General features: G+C 41.4%; 1 protein-coding gene and 1 non-coding gene across 2 annotated transcripts in view; both read left to right on the forward strand.

Moving 5' to 3' along the window:
* The first annotated feature begins 435 nt into the window (after positions 1-435).
* Pls3 (plastin 3) overlaps positions 436-12,614 on the forward strand; it is an 85,976-nt gene continuing 73,797 nt past the window's right edge. Inside the window, 1 exon segment of the mRNA XM_076918879.1 lies at positions 436-568. Within this exon segment, the coding sequence (XP_076774994.1) occupies positions 565-568 (4 nt within the window). The 5' untranslated portion in view covers positions 436-564.
* Trnas-aga (transfer RNA serine (anticodon AGA)) lies at positions 1,930-2,013 on the forward strand. Its single transcript has one exon. It is a non-coding gene; the product is annotated as a tRNA-Ser (tRNA).

The following is a 12,614-nucleotide window of genomic DNA, read 5'->3' on the forward strand; positions in this document are numbered from 1 at the left end:
GGGAGATCGAAGGAAATTTCTTCTGGAATCTGAGGCTCGGCTCCCGGGCGATCTTCGCCGCCAGGATGGGTGGGAGCTCCAAAGGGTTCCTTATTACCACCCTCTTCCATCACTTTTTCTGCTCTTCGCCTTGCCTGTTCTCTAGTTCCTCCTAACTTGTTGCCCACCACAGGCGGAAGGGCTTAAAAGCCAACCCCTACCCAGATTCCCCAAGGCGGCGACCACCCCTGAAGTGGAAATCCTAAGCCTAACTTCCCTCTGCCTTCCTTTTCCAGCTACTGCCGTTCCTCCCTCCCTCCCTCCCTCCCTCCCTCCCTCCCTCCCTCCCTCCTTCTCAGCCGCTGGGAAATCCCGGAGCCAACAGCCTAGGTCGCCTCCCGCTAGTTCCAAATTGCCCGCTCTAGGTGACCCGGCGGGTTCCTGAGGACCTCGAGGCTCCCAAAGGGGCGGGACGCGGAGCGGGTGCGGTGGCCCGGAGAAGGAACCTGGCCTCCGCCGCCCACCTTCCGCCCTCTCCCCTCCCCAGCCCTTAAACGGAGCTTCAGGACCTTGGCGCGACTCCCTATGAGTAAGCAGTTTTTTTTTGTTTTTGTTTTTTTTGTTTTTTTTTTTTTTTTTCTTCTTTCGGTGGCAGACGCTCTCCAGGCTAGCCCAGAGGTACCTTTCGATTCTCTCCCCTAGCAGCGCCCTGGCGGTCAGCTTGCATCCTGATGGTTGTGCAACTCAGAGCAGGGCTGCGGCACCCGCGGCGACCTCTCTGGGATCTCTGAGAAGCTGAGCAGAGATGGTGGCTGGAGCCCCATTCCCAGACTCAGCTGCACTTGCCTGTGTTTACTTTTCTCCGCCCGCTTACTTTAACGACTTAATAAGAGGCCTGGGGACTCTGACTACCCCTGCGGTCGCCAGTCCCAAAGTTGCTGCTGCTGCTCCACTAGGTCAAGTGCTGGCAGTTCCAAACCTCCGCCTGGCTCCAGGCCCTTGCTTGCTCCAGCTTTGCTGACAGTTTACATCCTGAAGACTCGCTTTTCACTTCAGCTGCATTAACTACACCAGTGGTGCAGGTCTAGCTTGTATTTAAACTGGGGCGCCTAGTCATATAGCACCAGACCTGAGGGATGCTCCCATCGCCCTTCCTCTTAGGGGATAGATATTGTAGACAGGGTGAGGGAGCCTGGGTGGCTGTGGTAGGTAGAAGATGTAGGTGAAATTTAAAAAGACCTACTGAGCAGTCAGCATTTACTCCATTTCAACATCACAATGGGCTTGGGAGGCTAAAATTGAGCCCTGAAATGCAGTTTACTGTGAATTGCAACTTAATGGCGAAGGTCCCACACGTGCCAATTGGCATCACGTGTTTTAAGTCTGTGATGCCCCTAGGGTAATGGTCACATGACCTCTTCTGACTTTAAAACTGGAATGCAATGACTGAGGCCCATATTCCCCAAACTACCAAGACAAAAGTGTGTGTGTGTGTGTGTGTGTGTGTGTGTGTGTGTGTGTGTCGGGGGAGGGGGAGTGATGTGTGTCACTGAAGGGTTTTCTTGGATTTGCATGAGGGGAACAGAAAGTGATCTGTTGCTGTGGTTTTAAGCAAAATTAAAAATTAAACAGAATATTAGAAAATAAAAAAGAGCTGCTTTTAAAACAAAGGCTTCAAATGTACTTATGTGGTGACACATAGCTCTGCTTCCCATAAATTCCATATGCCTCTTCTAAATTTTGAACATCCTTTTAAAATCATCCTCTTTCCTTATTTTTGATATTTCAAGACATTTTGGTATTTCAAGGGTTTCCCTGTGTAGCTCTGGCTGTCCTGGAACTCAATCTGTAGACCAGGCTGGTCAAGAACTCAGAAATCCACCTGCCTCTGCTTCCCAAGTGCTGTTTATTAAAGGCATGTGCCACCGCCACCACCAGCTGATTAAACCAGTAGTTGTGGCCAAGTGGTTAAGGTGTTGGACTAGAAATCCATTGGGTGTTTCCCTGGTGCAGGTTCAAGTCCTGCCGACTGTGCCATTTTATTTTTATTTTTTAACTCACGACTATTTAATTCCCAAATGGTTACTTTTGAAACCATATCCCACAAATAGTGTTAGAAATAGACCATCCCTACCCTTTAATCTGACCTATACCATTCTCAAAATTGGGCATCTACTTAAAGGTGGCAAACAATTCCTTGTCTAAAATTGACTCAGTTATTTGTTCTTTGGAATTAATTGGCTCAGAAACCACACCCAAACCTACTTGAATCAAAATTTCCAAAACTGGTTGGGTTTTGTGCTATGTAGTGGTTTGAAAGGACTTTCCTACATTATCCTATAGTGGAACTTTCACTATTTAGATTTTATATTGTCAAGTATGGAAACAGTGTAGACCAGCCAAGTGCCAAGTGTGGTGGTGGCAAGTGATCGGAATCCCGGCCCTTGGGAGGCTGAGGCAGGGGCATCACCTGTCCAAATTCAAGACGGACTACATGATACCCTGTCTCAAGCAACAAGGGTATGAGTTAGGGAAACAAGGAAATGGGAGAAAAGAAAAGGAAAGGGAAACACATAGAGGACTCACCAAGGTCAGGAATTTAAAGGTCTCACCTAGTTGCAAAAACAGGCTCAGTTTCCACATGTTAGTTCTTCAAATCAAGTACTGTAGACCCTACAAAAGGGAAATGAGGGTTAGGGGTTGAGAACCCTTTAGAGATGGTTCACATCATAAAAACACTTGCTATCAGTCCTGGCTACCTAAGTCCAACACCCTGGACCTATTGGATAGCAGAGAACTAGCTCCTGTAGTTTGTCCTCTAACTTTTACATTGCACTTCTTAGTGTGCATATATTTTTATGTGTGCATATATTCACACACATACATACGCACAGAGATACACACACTATATATTTTTTTAAATAACTGGAAATATTTAAAAGATTTCTACTTTTCATCTTTCCTTTCAGACTCTTTATTTCAGTAACCTCTGAATACCTTCTGCACTGCATTTTCAGCTGTACATAATAAGATTCTGAGCCTGAGAACCACACCTATCTAAAAGTACACGGTCCGGATGTGCTGGCTAGCCTGTTGCACAGATTAGCTAGCAATGGATTTAAACTGTGCCTGAACTCCTAGAGATGAGGCCCCCCTAGTGGAAGTAAGGTGACAATGTAATTTTAGAGTGAATTTCTAATAAAGGTTTAACATAAAAAAAAAAAAACAGTCAAACTGTTTATGCAGCTCAGCACTGTGTACCTGAGTAGACACTGATAACCACTGTTAATTTCCTAGCTTGAAAAGATGTTTAGATAGATGTATAAGATGGGTGAAGATTAACTACGTCTATATGATTGCTGTTGTTATTCTGTCAAGCCAAAATTATTTCATAATAAAAATGTTTTAAAAGCCAGTCCTGGTAAATTACATCTCTCATTCCAACATTTAAGTGGCAGATGCAGGGGAATCAACTAGCCTTGCTTCATTCACTGAGAGCCTGTCTCAATAAGGCAAGAAGAAAAATGTTTTAAATTGCTTAATTTTTTTTAGTTCTACTCATGGTTTTCCTTTTTAATCATTATTTAATTTTTTGATACAGTATAGTTTGATCATATTTTTCTCCCCCCACAGCCCTCCCAGATCCTATTCATCCAACTTTATGTTCTCGCTTTCTCAAAACAAAATGAAAATCAAAGAAACAACAACAACAAAAACAATTCAGACAAAACATCCTAGTGTGAAATCATTTTTTTAAAGATTTATTTATTTATTTATTTAATGTATGTGAGTACACTGTAGTTGTCTTCAGACACACCAGAAGAGGGCATCAGATCACTTTGCAGATGGTTATGAGCCACCATGTGGTTGCTGGGAATTGAACTCAGGACCTTTGGAAGAACAGTCAGTGCTCTTCACCACTGAGCCATCTCTCCAGCCCGTGTGAAATCATTTTTAAGAGGTGGAACACTCCTTATGTGTTGGGCCGCAGGCTGTATAGGTCATATGGCGAGGTAGCCTGCCCACTAAACAGAATCACCACTACTTCTGACAGAATCTCACTACTATTTTCTGGTCCACAGCACTTCTTGGAATGCCCACACACTTAAAACCAGTCTCATTGCTGGCCTGCAATTTAGAGGTATTTTCTAGTTAACTCAGATTTTTTATTGAAATTGGAGGGTTGTGCATCTATATTTCTTCTCTCTCTCTCTCTCTCTCTCTCTCTCTCTCTCTCTTTTGTTTTTTGTTTTTTTGAGGCAGGGTTTCTCTGTGTAACAAGCCCTTGCAGTCCTGGACTCAATTTGTAGACCAGGCTGGCCTCAAACTCAAAAGAGATCCACCTGCCTCTGCTTCTTGAGTATGGAGATTAAAGACATGTGCTACCACGCCCAGCCTAGAACTCTAAATCTTAATTTCTACCCTTAGACCTAGCCACTTGCAGTGCAAGCTACATTATGTTTTGCCTCTGTTGTAATACCTTAAATGACATTGAAGTCTAAAATGTTTAGTCTCTTTGATAACCTTTGGAGTCTAATTACTAAAATGTGACTAGGTTTGTGACATTTGGAGTAGGATTAGTAATAGTTTGATGGAGATAAGTCTCTTCTACAAAGAAAAAAGTTTGTGCTATATTAAACTTGACCACAACTATTATAGCAGACTGATAGAATATAGTAAGAATGTTACTATTCAGTATACTATCAGAAGTCCAGTGAAATTTTCCTCCTAGGCAAGTAGTATAATTGCTGTTACAAAAAGGGGAGGCAGTTTGGTCATGGTGCTTAATCTCTCAAGTGATGCCCTTGGACAAAGAAAGAAAGTCCACTTCTAACTCCATGTTCTGTTTAAGGTGTTGTTCCTACTTGGCTTTTCACATTAATTCCCCTCTCCTTCCCCTCTCCCTTTTGCTCCAGCCCCGCTTGCTCCGGCCCAGCTCGCTCATATGAGGGCATCAGATCTCATTAAGGATGGTTGTGAGCCACCATGTGGTTGCAGGGATTTGAACTCATGACCTCCGGAAGAGCAGTCAGTGCTTTTAACCACTGAGCTCTTAAACCATCTCACCAGCCCTTCACATTTCTTGATAGCATACTCTTAGCATATATTACAATGGTAGAGATTTGTATTTGAATTCAGTCTAGTATACTCTGGGTGGAAACTATATATACCAAGACATGTGTTGTTGTAACGGATTCTAAAAGTAATTAGTATGAAATCAGATTTGAAAATGAACATCTATCAATATATGACAGCTTGAATATCTTTTTTTAGAATTATTTTGTACTTGTTAGTATGACATGTTTTTCCCCCCAGTGGAAAATGATCAAAAGGGGACAGACTGATCTGTAAAAAGTAAGCCTAGAAGTTTCGAAGCTGGGTCACATTTCCGAGTGTGTGTACTTATTCTAGGGAGTGACGTGCCATATAATGCAAGCTTAATTCGATGGAGGATTCCAAAGCTTTTTGGATGCATTGTTGTGACTGTTTTCAGTTTGGAGTCCTTTGTTTAAAGTTGTAGCAACTGTCTAATGCTTACGTGATGACACCCATCCCATGTGTGTCTGTGTCTGTGTGTACCTTATGGAGATGGACATAAAGTGTCTTCCTCAATGACCTGCCTCCTTTTTTTTTTTTTTTTTTTAACACAGAGACTCTAGCTGAAACTGGAGCTTGTCCATTTGGCTAGACTGGCCGGTGAGCCCTAGGGATCTTCCTGTCTGCACCTCCTCAGTGCTGTATGTCAGTTCAGGCACATGGTACTCATCTGTCTTGTGGATTATGTACCGAGAAATCTGAACACAGGCTCTCATGCCTGCACAGCAAGCACTTCACTGTGGAACCATCTCCCCAGACCTTTAATGCCATTCTTAGAGCCAATCTCATAATACACGGGCCAATTGATTGTAGTTACGGAGGGGAGGCCATGTCAAAAGATTCACAGCTAAATTCAATAGTATTGAACATTGCCCTATTCTTACCACTTGAAAGTAAAATGTGAGTCAGGGCTGTTCTAGGGATGAAGAAATGTTATATTTACTAGAAAATGCTGAGAGAGAAGAGGGGTGTGATATCAAGGGCCTGTAATTCCAACATATCGGATGTCAGTGTATAGAATGACTTCTAGAATAATATCTTAGTAGCATGGGATCTCATCTCAAAAACCAAAATAACAAAATATGGAGGGGCAAATATATTGCATATCGCCTCAGAGGATCCACCACTGAGCCAGAATTTCATGTTGAGAAAAATCACATGAAATTGTTATATTGGCAAATAACATTTAGCCCATATGTGTACTAGATACTCAGCATTTTCTTAGTTTTGAAAAGTGGAGTAGCTCAATGATTTTAGTTGGCTGAATTTGCTTTTTGAATATGGCTGTAATCTGGCTATTCTCACTTAAGTTTCTTAATTTTTTAAAAAATCTATATGGATATTTTGCCTGCATGTATGTCTGTGTATCACTTGTGGTGCCTAAATGTCCATGGAGGCCAGAGGAGGATGTCAAATCCCCCAAATCTGGAGTTAAAGACAGTTATGAGCTGCAGTTGGGTGCTGGGAATCAAACCCAGGTCCTCTAGAAGCCCAGCCAGTGCTCTAGGGTTAGGGTTAGGGTTAGAGGGTTAGGGTTAGAGTTAGGAGCTGGTGCTTGATATCAGAGCCTCCCTCATGCCAGGCTAGCCCTCTAGTACTGATCAATATGCCAGGCCCACATGTTGCTTTTTACTTTGAGTCAGAGTCCTGCTTATGACAGACTAGCCTTAAACTCACTTTGTAGACTGAGCTGGCCTTTGAACTTGTAATCCTCCTGCCTCAACCTCTCAAGGACTCTAGATTATAGGCTTGCACCCATCAGGCCTGGCTACAGACTGATTAAAAAAATTAATTTTTCATAAAGCTTAGAAATGTGATTAATGATAAATGTAGTGTTGCTGATTCTATAAGATGTGGGGTCTGGAATCCCTGCTCTTTATTTCTCCGCTGTCTGGCCAGATAGGCCCCTTTCAGTAAATCACTGTGGTACTCATAGCTGGAGTTTGCTTCAGTTTTAAGGCATCTGTTTTTAATCTATGCATTTCACAGGCATGCTGAAAGGATAAGGGAGCTATGTGAAAGCTTGGCTCTTCAGCAGACAGGTGCTATATAAATCCAGCGTACTGTAGCTGGGTTTCATAACTCTGCCAGGGCTTTAACAGGCCTTCTCTGAAGACTGGGCTGTAGCTCAATGGCAGAACATTTCCTTTGCTTGCATGAGGCTCTGTGTTCAATCCCAAGCATCACACACACACACACACACAATCCCAAGCATCACACACACGCACACGCACACGCACGTACACACACACATACACACATACACACATACACACACACGCACATACACACATACACACACACACTGGCAGTTATATTTCTTCAAATATTATGCAGAATAGCATGTTAATGTCATCAGTTGTTTTTTCCTTGTGACTAAATAATACATTTCTTTTTCCTTATTGGTTGTCAATACAGAGTCCATGGTCGTCTTCTATTTTGTTCTTCTTTTAAATTGTTTATTAGCCTATACACATTTAGGTTTCACTATGTTATTTTTGAACAGTTTGTTATGGTTTATTTTCATACACCTCCCTTCTCCAGGTTCCCCCTTGTACCTTTCCCCACCCTCCTGTCTGCTTTCAGCATATGAGTGCCAGATTGTGCCCTCTTCCTCCACACCTCTCGCCGCACTAATGGTCTCATTTCTAGTTTCATAGCCTGTGCCCACACTCATTTGCCTGTTCACAGACATATAAACATTATGTCCTAGGATGCACACATGAGAGAATGTGATTTGTGTCTGAATCTCAGCCACCTCCCTTAAAATAATGCTTTCCGGATTCATCCATTTTCCTGCAAATTTCATTTTTCTTTATGGCTGAATAAAATTACCCACTATGTTTGTATTACATGTTCTTTATCCATTTATCTGTGGATGGATATCTAGGCTGATTCCATTTCCTTGCTGTTATGTTTAGAGAACAGCAATAAAAATAGATATATAAGTATCTCTGTGGTGGCGTACAGAGTCCTTATGGTATATGCCAGGAATGATAGCTGAGTCATATAGTAGTTCTGATTTCATATAATTTTTATATTTATTTATTCTGTATGCGCATGTGTCATGGTACACATGGAAGTCAGAGGACAACCTGCAGAAGGAGTTCTTTACTTCTATCATGTGGCTCTCAGGAATTGACTTCAGTCATCAGACTTGATGGTAAATGCGTTCACCTGCTGAGCCATCTTGCCCGCCCAGTGAAATGGCTTGAGAATAACTGAGAAGCATGGTGAGTTTCTAAGAGTGGGCGATTTTTACTATGAAACATCATTTTTCATTTTTAAGTTGTGTCCTCTTACTTTGACCATCTGTGATTTAAAACATTCACTCGGAGAGGCATTTTGTGTGATCCTGTAACTTGTGCATTGAAAATAGAAGTTTGATTATCTTAAGTTATGATACACCTATTGAAAAATGAATACATAAACACACTATATAATTTTATGTAAGCATAGAAAGTCCTTATGTTGTATAAAATGCAATAGATTCTCAGCCACTGTCTCTGTTTATAGCTGAGTTTATGCTCTACACTCTCCTTGCAAGGGCTACACAGAGAAACCCTGTCTTGACCCCCCCACCCCAAGAAAGGGAGGGAGGGAGGGAGGGAGGGAGGGGGAGAGAGAGAGAGAGAGAGAGAGAGAGAGAGAGAGAGAGAGAGAGAAGAGGGAAGGAAGAAAGAAAGGAGGAAAGAGGGCGTGGGGGAGGCTGAAGAGATGGCTCATCAGTTAAGGAGTGCTGCTTGCTGCTCTTACTGAAGACTACCTTCACCCAACCCCAGCACCCAGATAGGGTGGCTTACAACCACCTATAACTCCCGATTCTAAGAATACAACTTTTGTGGGCAATTACACTCTTATGCACGAACTCTCACACAAACACACACGCAACCTAATTAAAAGTTTAAAGTAAATTTAAAAATGGAAACTATGGTGGGTTTTCAATTTTTTTTATTGATGTGTGTGTGTGTATGTGTGTGTGTGTGTGTGTGTGTGTGTGTGTGTGTGTGTGTCAGAGGACAACTTGCAGGCATCATGTTCTTTTTCCACTATAAGGGTGTGCCTAGGATTGAACTTGGGTCCTCAGGCTTGGCAGCAAGCATTCTTAACCACTGAGCCATGCCACTAGCCCTTGTTTGTTTTGTTTAATGCTATTATGAAAATACTGTTTTCTGTTGATTTTCTTTGTGACTGTGATGATTTAAGCAAAGGTATAGGTTAAAGGGGCTGCTTTGCTTAGCTCAGAAACCTGATTATCGTTGAATTCATCCTTTTATGAGGATTTACTATCCAGCAGTCTAAAAATAACTTCCCTTCAAAGGAAAATTGGAATTGTGACTCCTAATCAGTTACATAAAACAAATAGAGCTTAAACAAGGGTGAAAGGTAATGTTTAATGTTGATGCCCAGTTCGCTATGTGGGAGAGGAGGCTTCAAAATTTGCATGGTGTTCACAGTAATAGAATCAGTGGCAACAAACTTACTTTGGAGAAAAATAGCATAGACAACATAAATTGGTGAAAACTGAAATGTTGAAGAAGGCAGAGGGTTATAAGTTAAATCAGTATCTTTCTTTTAAAAAAATTTATTAGTGTGGGTTTGTGTTTGTTCATGGGCAGAGGGCAGAGGGTACCTCTCAGGAGTTGGTTCCCGTCTTCCTTCCACTGTAGATTCTGGGTTCAGGTCATCATGGCTACTGTAAGCACATAGCTCACAAAGCCTTTGTAAGGACCATAAATCAGAATCTTTTTTTCAAGGTGACATACAGCCTTAGAAAGTGATAAACTTACAACATTAAACCTAAATTTGTTATTCTTATTTTCCCCCCTCTGGTAGAAGTTTTCAAATGCAAAACCCAGCAAATGAAAGGTGTTGAAACATTCGGAAATATTTTAAACAAGCTGAGCATAGTGGCGCATATGCCTTTAATTCCAGCACTTGGAAGACAGAGGTAGGCAAATCTTTGTGAGTTCAAGGCTAGCCTGGTCTACATAGTAAGTTGCAGGACAGCCAGGTTTATGTGGAGAGACCCTGTCTCAAAAAATTAAATAAATAAAAATACAACAAAAAAAAAACCAAGAAATAAAACAATCCAAATAAACAGAAATGTTTTAAGAAATTTGTGGAATTACAGCTGAATCATTTTTGCTAGTGATTATAGAGAATAATCCTTTCTCTGAGTACTTATGATTTGTGTACGCTGAGCAAACTCTATGACTGAGCTACAATGCCAGTCCTTATTTCATGTTTCTTCATTTACATTTTGAGACAAGAGTGTGCTAAGTTACTTGGGCTAGACTTTAAATTATGATCCTACTGCTTCAGCCTCTGGAGTAGCTGGGATTACAAGCATGAGTGACCAGACTTGGCTAAATAATTACATTTTAATATTTATCCTATCATAACTTTAAAATGCAACCACCTTAGTGCAATGAAGTTTAAAAAAAATCTTTCAATAGGTGACACGTTCAAAAATACAAGTCAACTCATTTGGTTTTTTTTTTTTTAAGTCTAAACTCTTAAGTAGTCCAGCTTCTATTAGCTCTCAGATGAAAAGCAGGCGTATAGTATAGATGCTAAAGGCGAGTGAAGTGAAACTTTCCCAAACTAGAGCTCTGTATAAAGATGAAGGAAGTTTGGTATAACTAGCATTTTGGAGTGTGTATGTATTAGAGAGAGGGAGAGGGAGAAAGAAAGGGAGAGAGAGGGAGAGAGATTAAGTTTGAAGCTAGCCTGGAATACATGTCTCTTCAAAACAGCCTATAGGCCCACTAGTGAATAGATAGAAACTTGTGCAAGTGCCCTGTGTAGATGCCTAGAGCCTACAGAGGTCTGAAGAGGGCTCTGGTTTCTCTGGAAGTGGAGTTACTTCCGGTTTCATGCTGCCACATGAGTGCTGGGAACCAAACTGGGGTCATTTGCAAGAGCAGCCAGTGCCCTTAACTGCTGAACCATCTCTCCAGCCCCATCATTTAAGAAAAGTATTTAATGAAGACTTATGTCCTGGGGTTACAAAGAAGATAGAAGATAACTCCTGCAATTTAGGAGGAGAAAAAAAGACACAAAAGTAATACCGTTTTTTTTATGGAATCTAAAAATGTTTATTTTAGTTACTTATTAATTTGTGTGTGTGCACATGCACAAGTGCCCCTGCATGTAACATCAGAACAACTTGTGGAAACTGGTTCTTGCCTCCCGCCTTATTGAGACACTGTTTTGCTGCTGCAGTGTTGCATCTTCTAGCCCATCTGGATGATGCTAGGGTAATTCTCCTCTCTTCTTCCCATTTCTGTGTAGGAGTGATGGGATTACTGATGCCCAACACCACATATGGCTTTTTAAGTTGGTTCCAGGATTGAACTTGGGTCAGTCCTTTCATGGTTATCACTTTTACCTGTTGCGCCATCTCCTCCTCCACTATATATATGAGAAATGGATTTAAATTCTTTTTAAAATGTAAAATAATTTCTAAATTTAAACTTTGTATGGACAAAGACATTCCCTTATATCCCAGTATAATCAAATCTAAACTAAGAACAAATCACATTTAAACATTGTTATTTCTTTGCAATAATTATTACGTCCTAAAAAAAGAGCCCACCATGAGTTAATTTTACTTAAATAGAACATTGCTCAGCCTATAAATGAAGGTCAGCAGACACCAGTGTCTTGGAATAAAATAGCCCTTTGGCTAGAAAATGTGCCACACCCAATTTTGTTTTTACAAAAATAAAATTCTTTCCAGCTTCACTAAAATGGAGATGCTGTGTACAATGACAGTAGTAGTTGGCTCTGCAACTGTGGAAATATCCAAGTACCCTGTGTACAGAAGCCCTTAGAAAAGTTGACTTACACAAGCAGTACTCAGGCCTTCTGTAGGGTCCTGTTCACTTAGGTTTTATCTGAACTGTGTATAAAGTGCAAGTAATTCATACAGCTGATGGCTTTCATTTCCTGACTTGTGAGTCATGATTTTCACAGACCTTAAATTGGGTAGGAGAACCTGGGATTTCAGGCCTGACAGTTGCTACCTCTGGAAGCAGGGAGTCAAAGTAATGCATATGGCTTTCTTGAAAGGCAGGGAGAAATTCCTGCCAACCGATGAGCTGCCACAAGCAGGGATGGAGCAAATAAACTCCAAGGAAAATCTCTGTTCTGGTTCCTTCATAGTAGCCTGATACACAGCAGGACCATTTACAGCATTCCCTCTATATTCTCAAGGAATGGGTTTCAGGAACTCTCTCAGGATGCAGAAGCCCCTTGTAGGAAATAAGGTGGTCTTTGCATATAGCCTATGCACATTCTTCACGCTTTTTGCACGTGGAGATGAAAACCAAATCAAAAGCCTCTCACATTCTAAACTTACCACTGAGCTATACTCACAGATCAGTGATTAAATCATCCCTAGGTTACTCAATAGCTCATGGAATATGAAAGCTTAGCTTGTATTGCTTAGAGAATGAGGACAAGAAAAGATCTGTATAAGTCCAATACAGACATGGGTCTTTCTGAATGTTTCCCACCTGGTGCTGCTTGAA

Source organism: Arvicanthis niloticus, chromosome X (genome assembly GCF_011762505.2).
Source record: "Arvicanthis niloticus isolate mArvNil1 chromosome X, mArvNil1.pat.X, whole genome shotgun sequence".
Classification (NCBI taxonomy): domain Eukaryota; kingdom Metazoa; phylum Chordata; class Mammalia; order Rodentia; family Muridae; genus Arvicanthis; species Arvicanthis niloticus.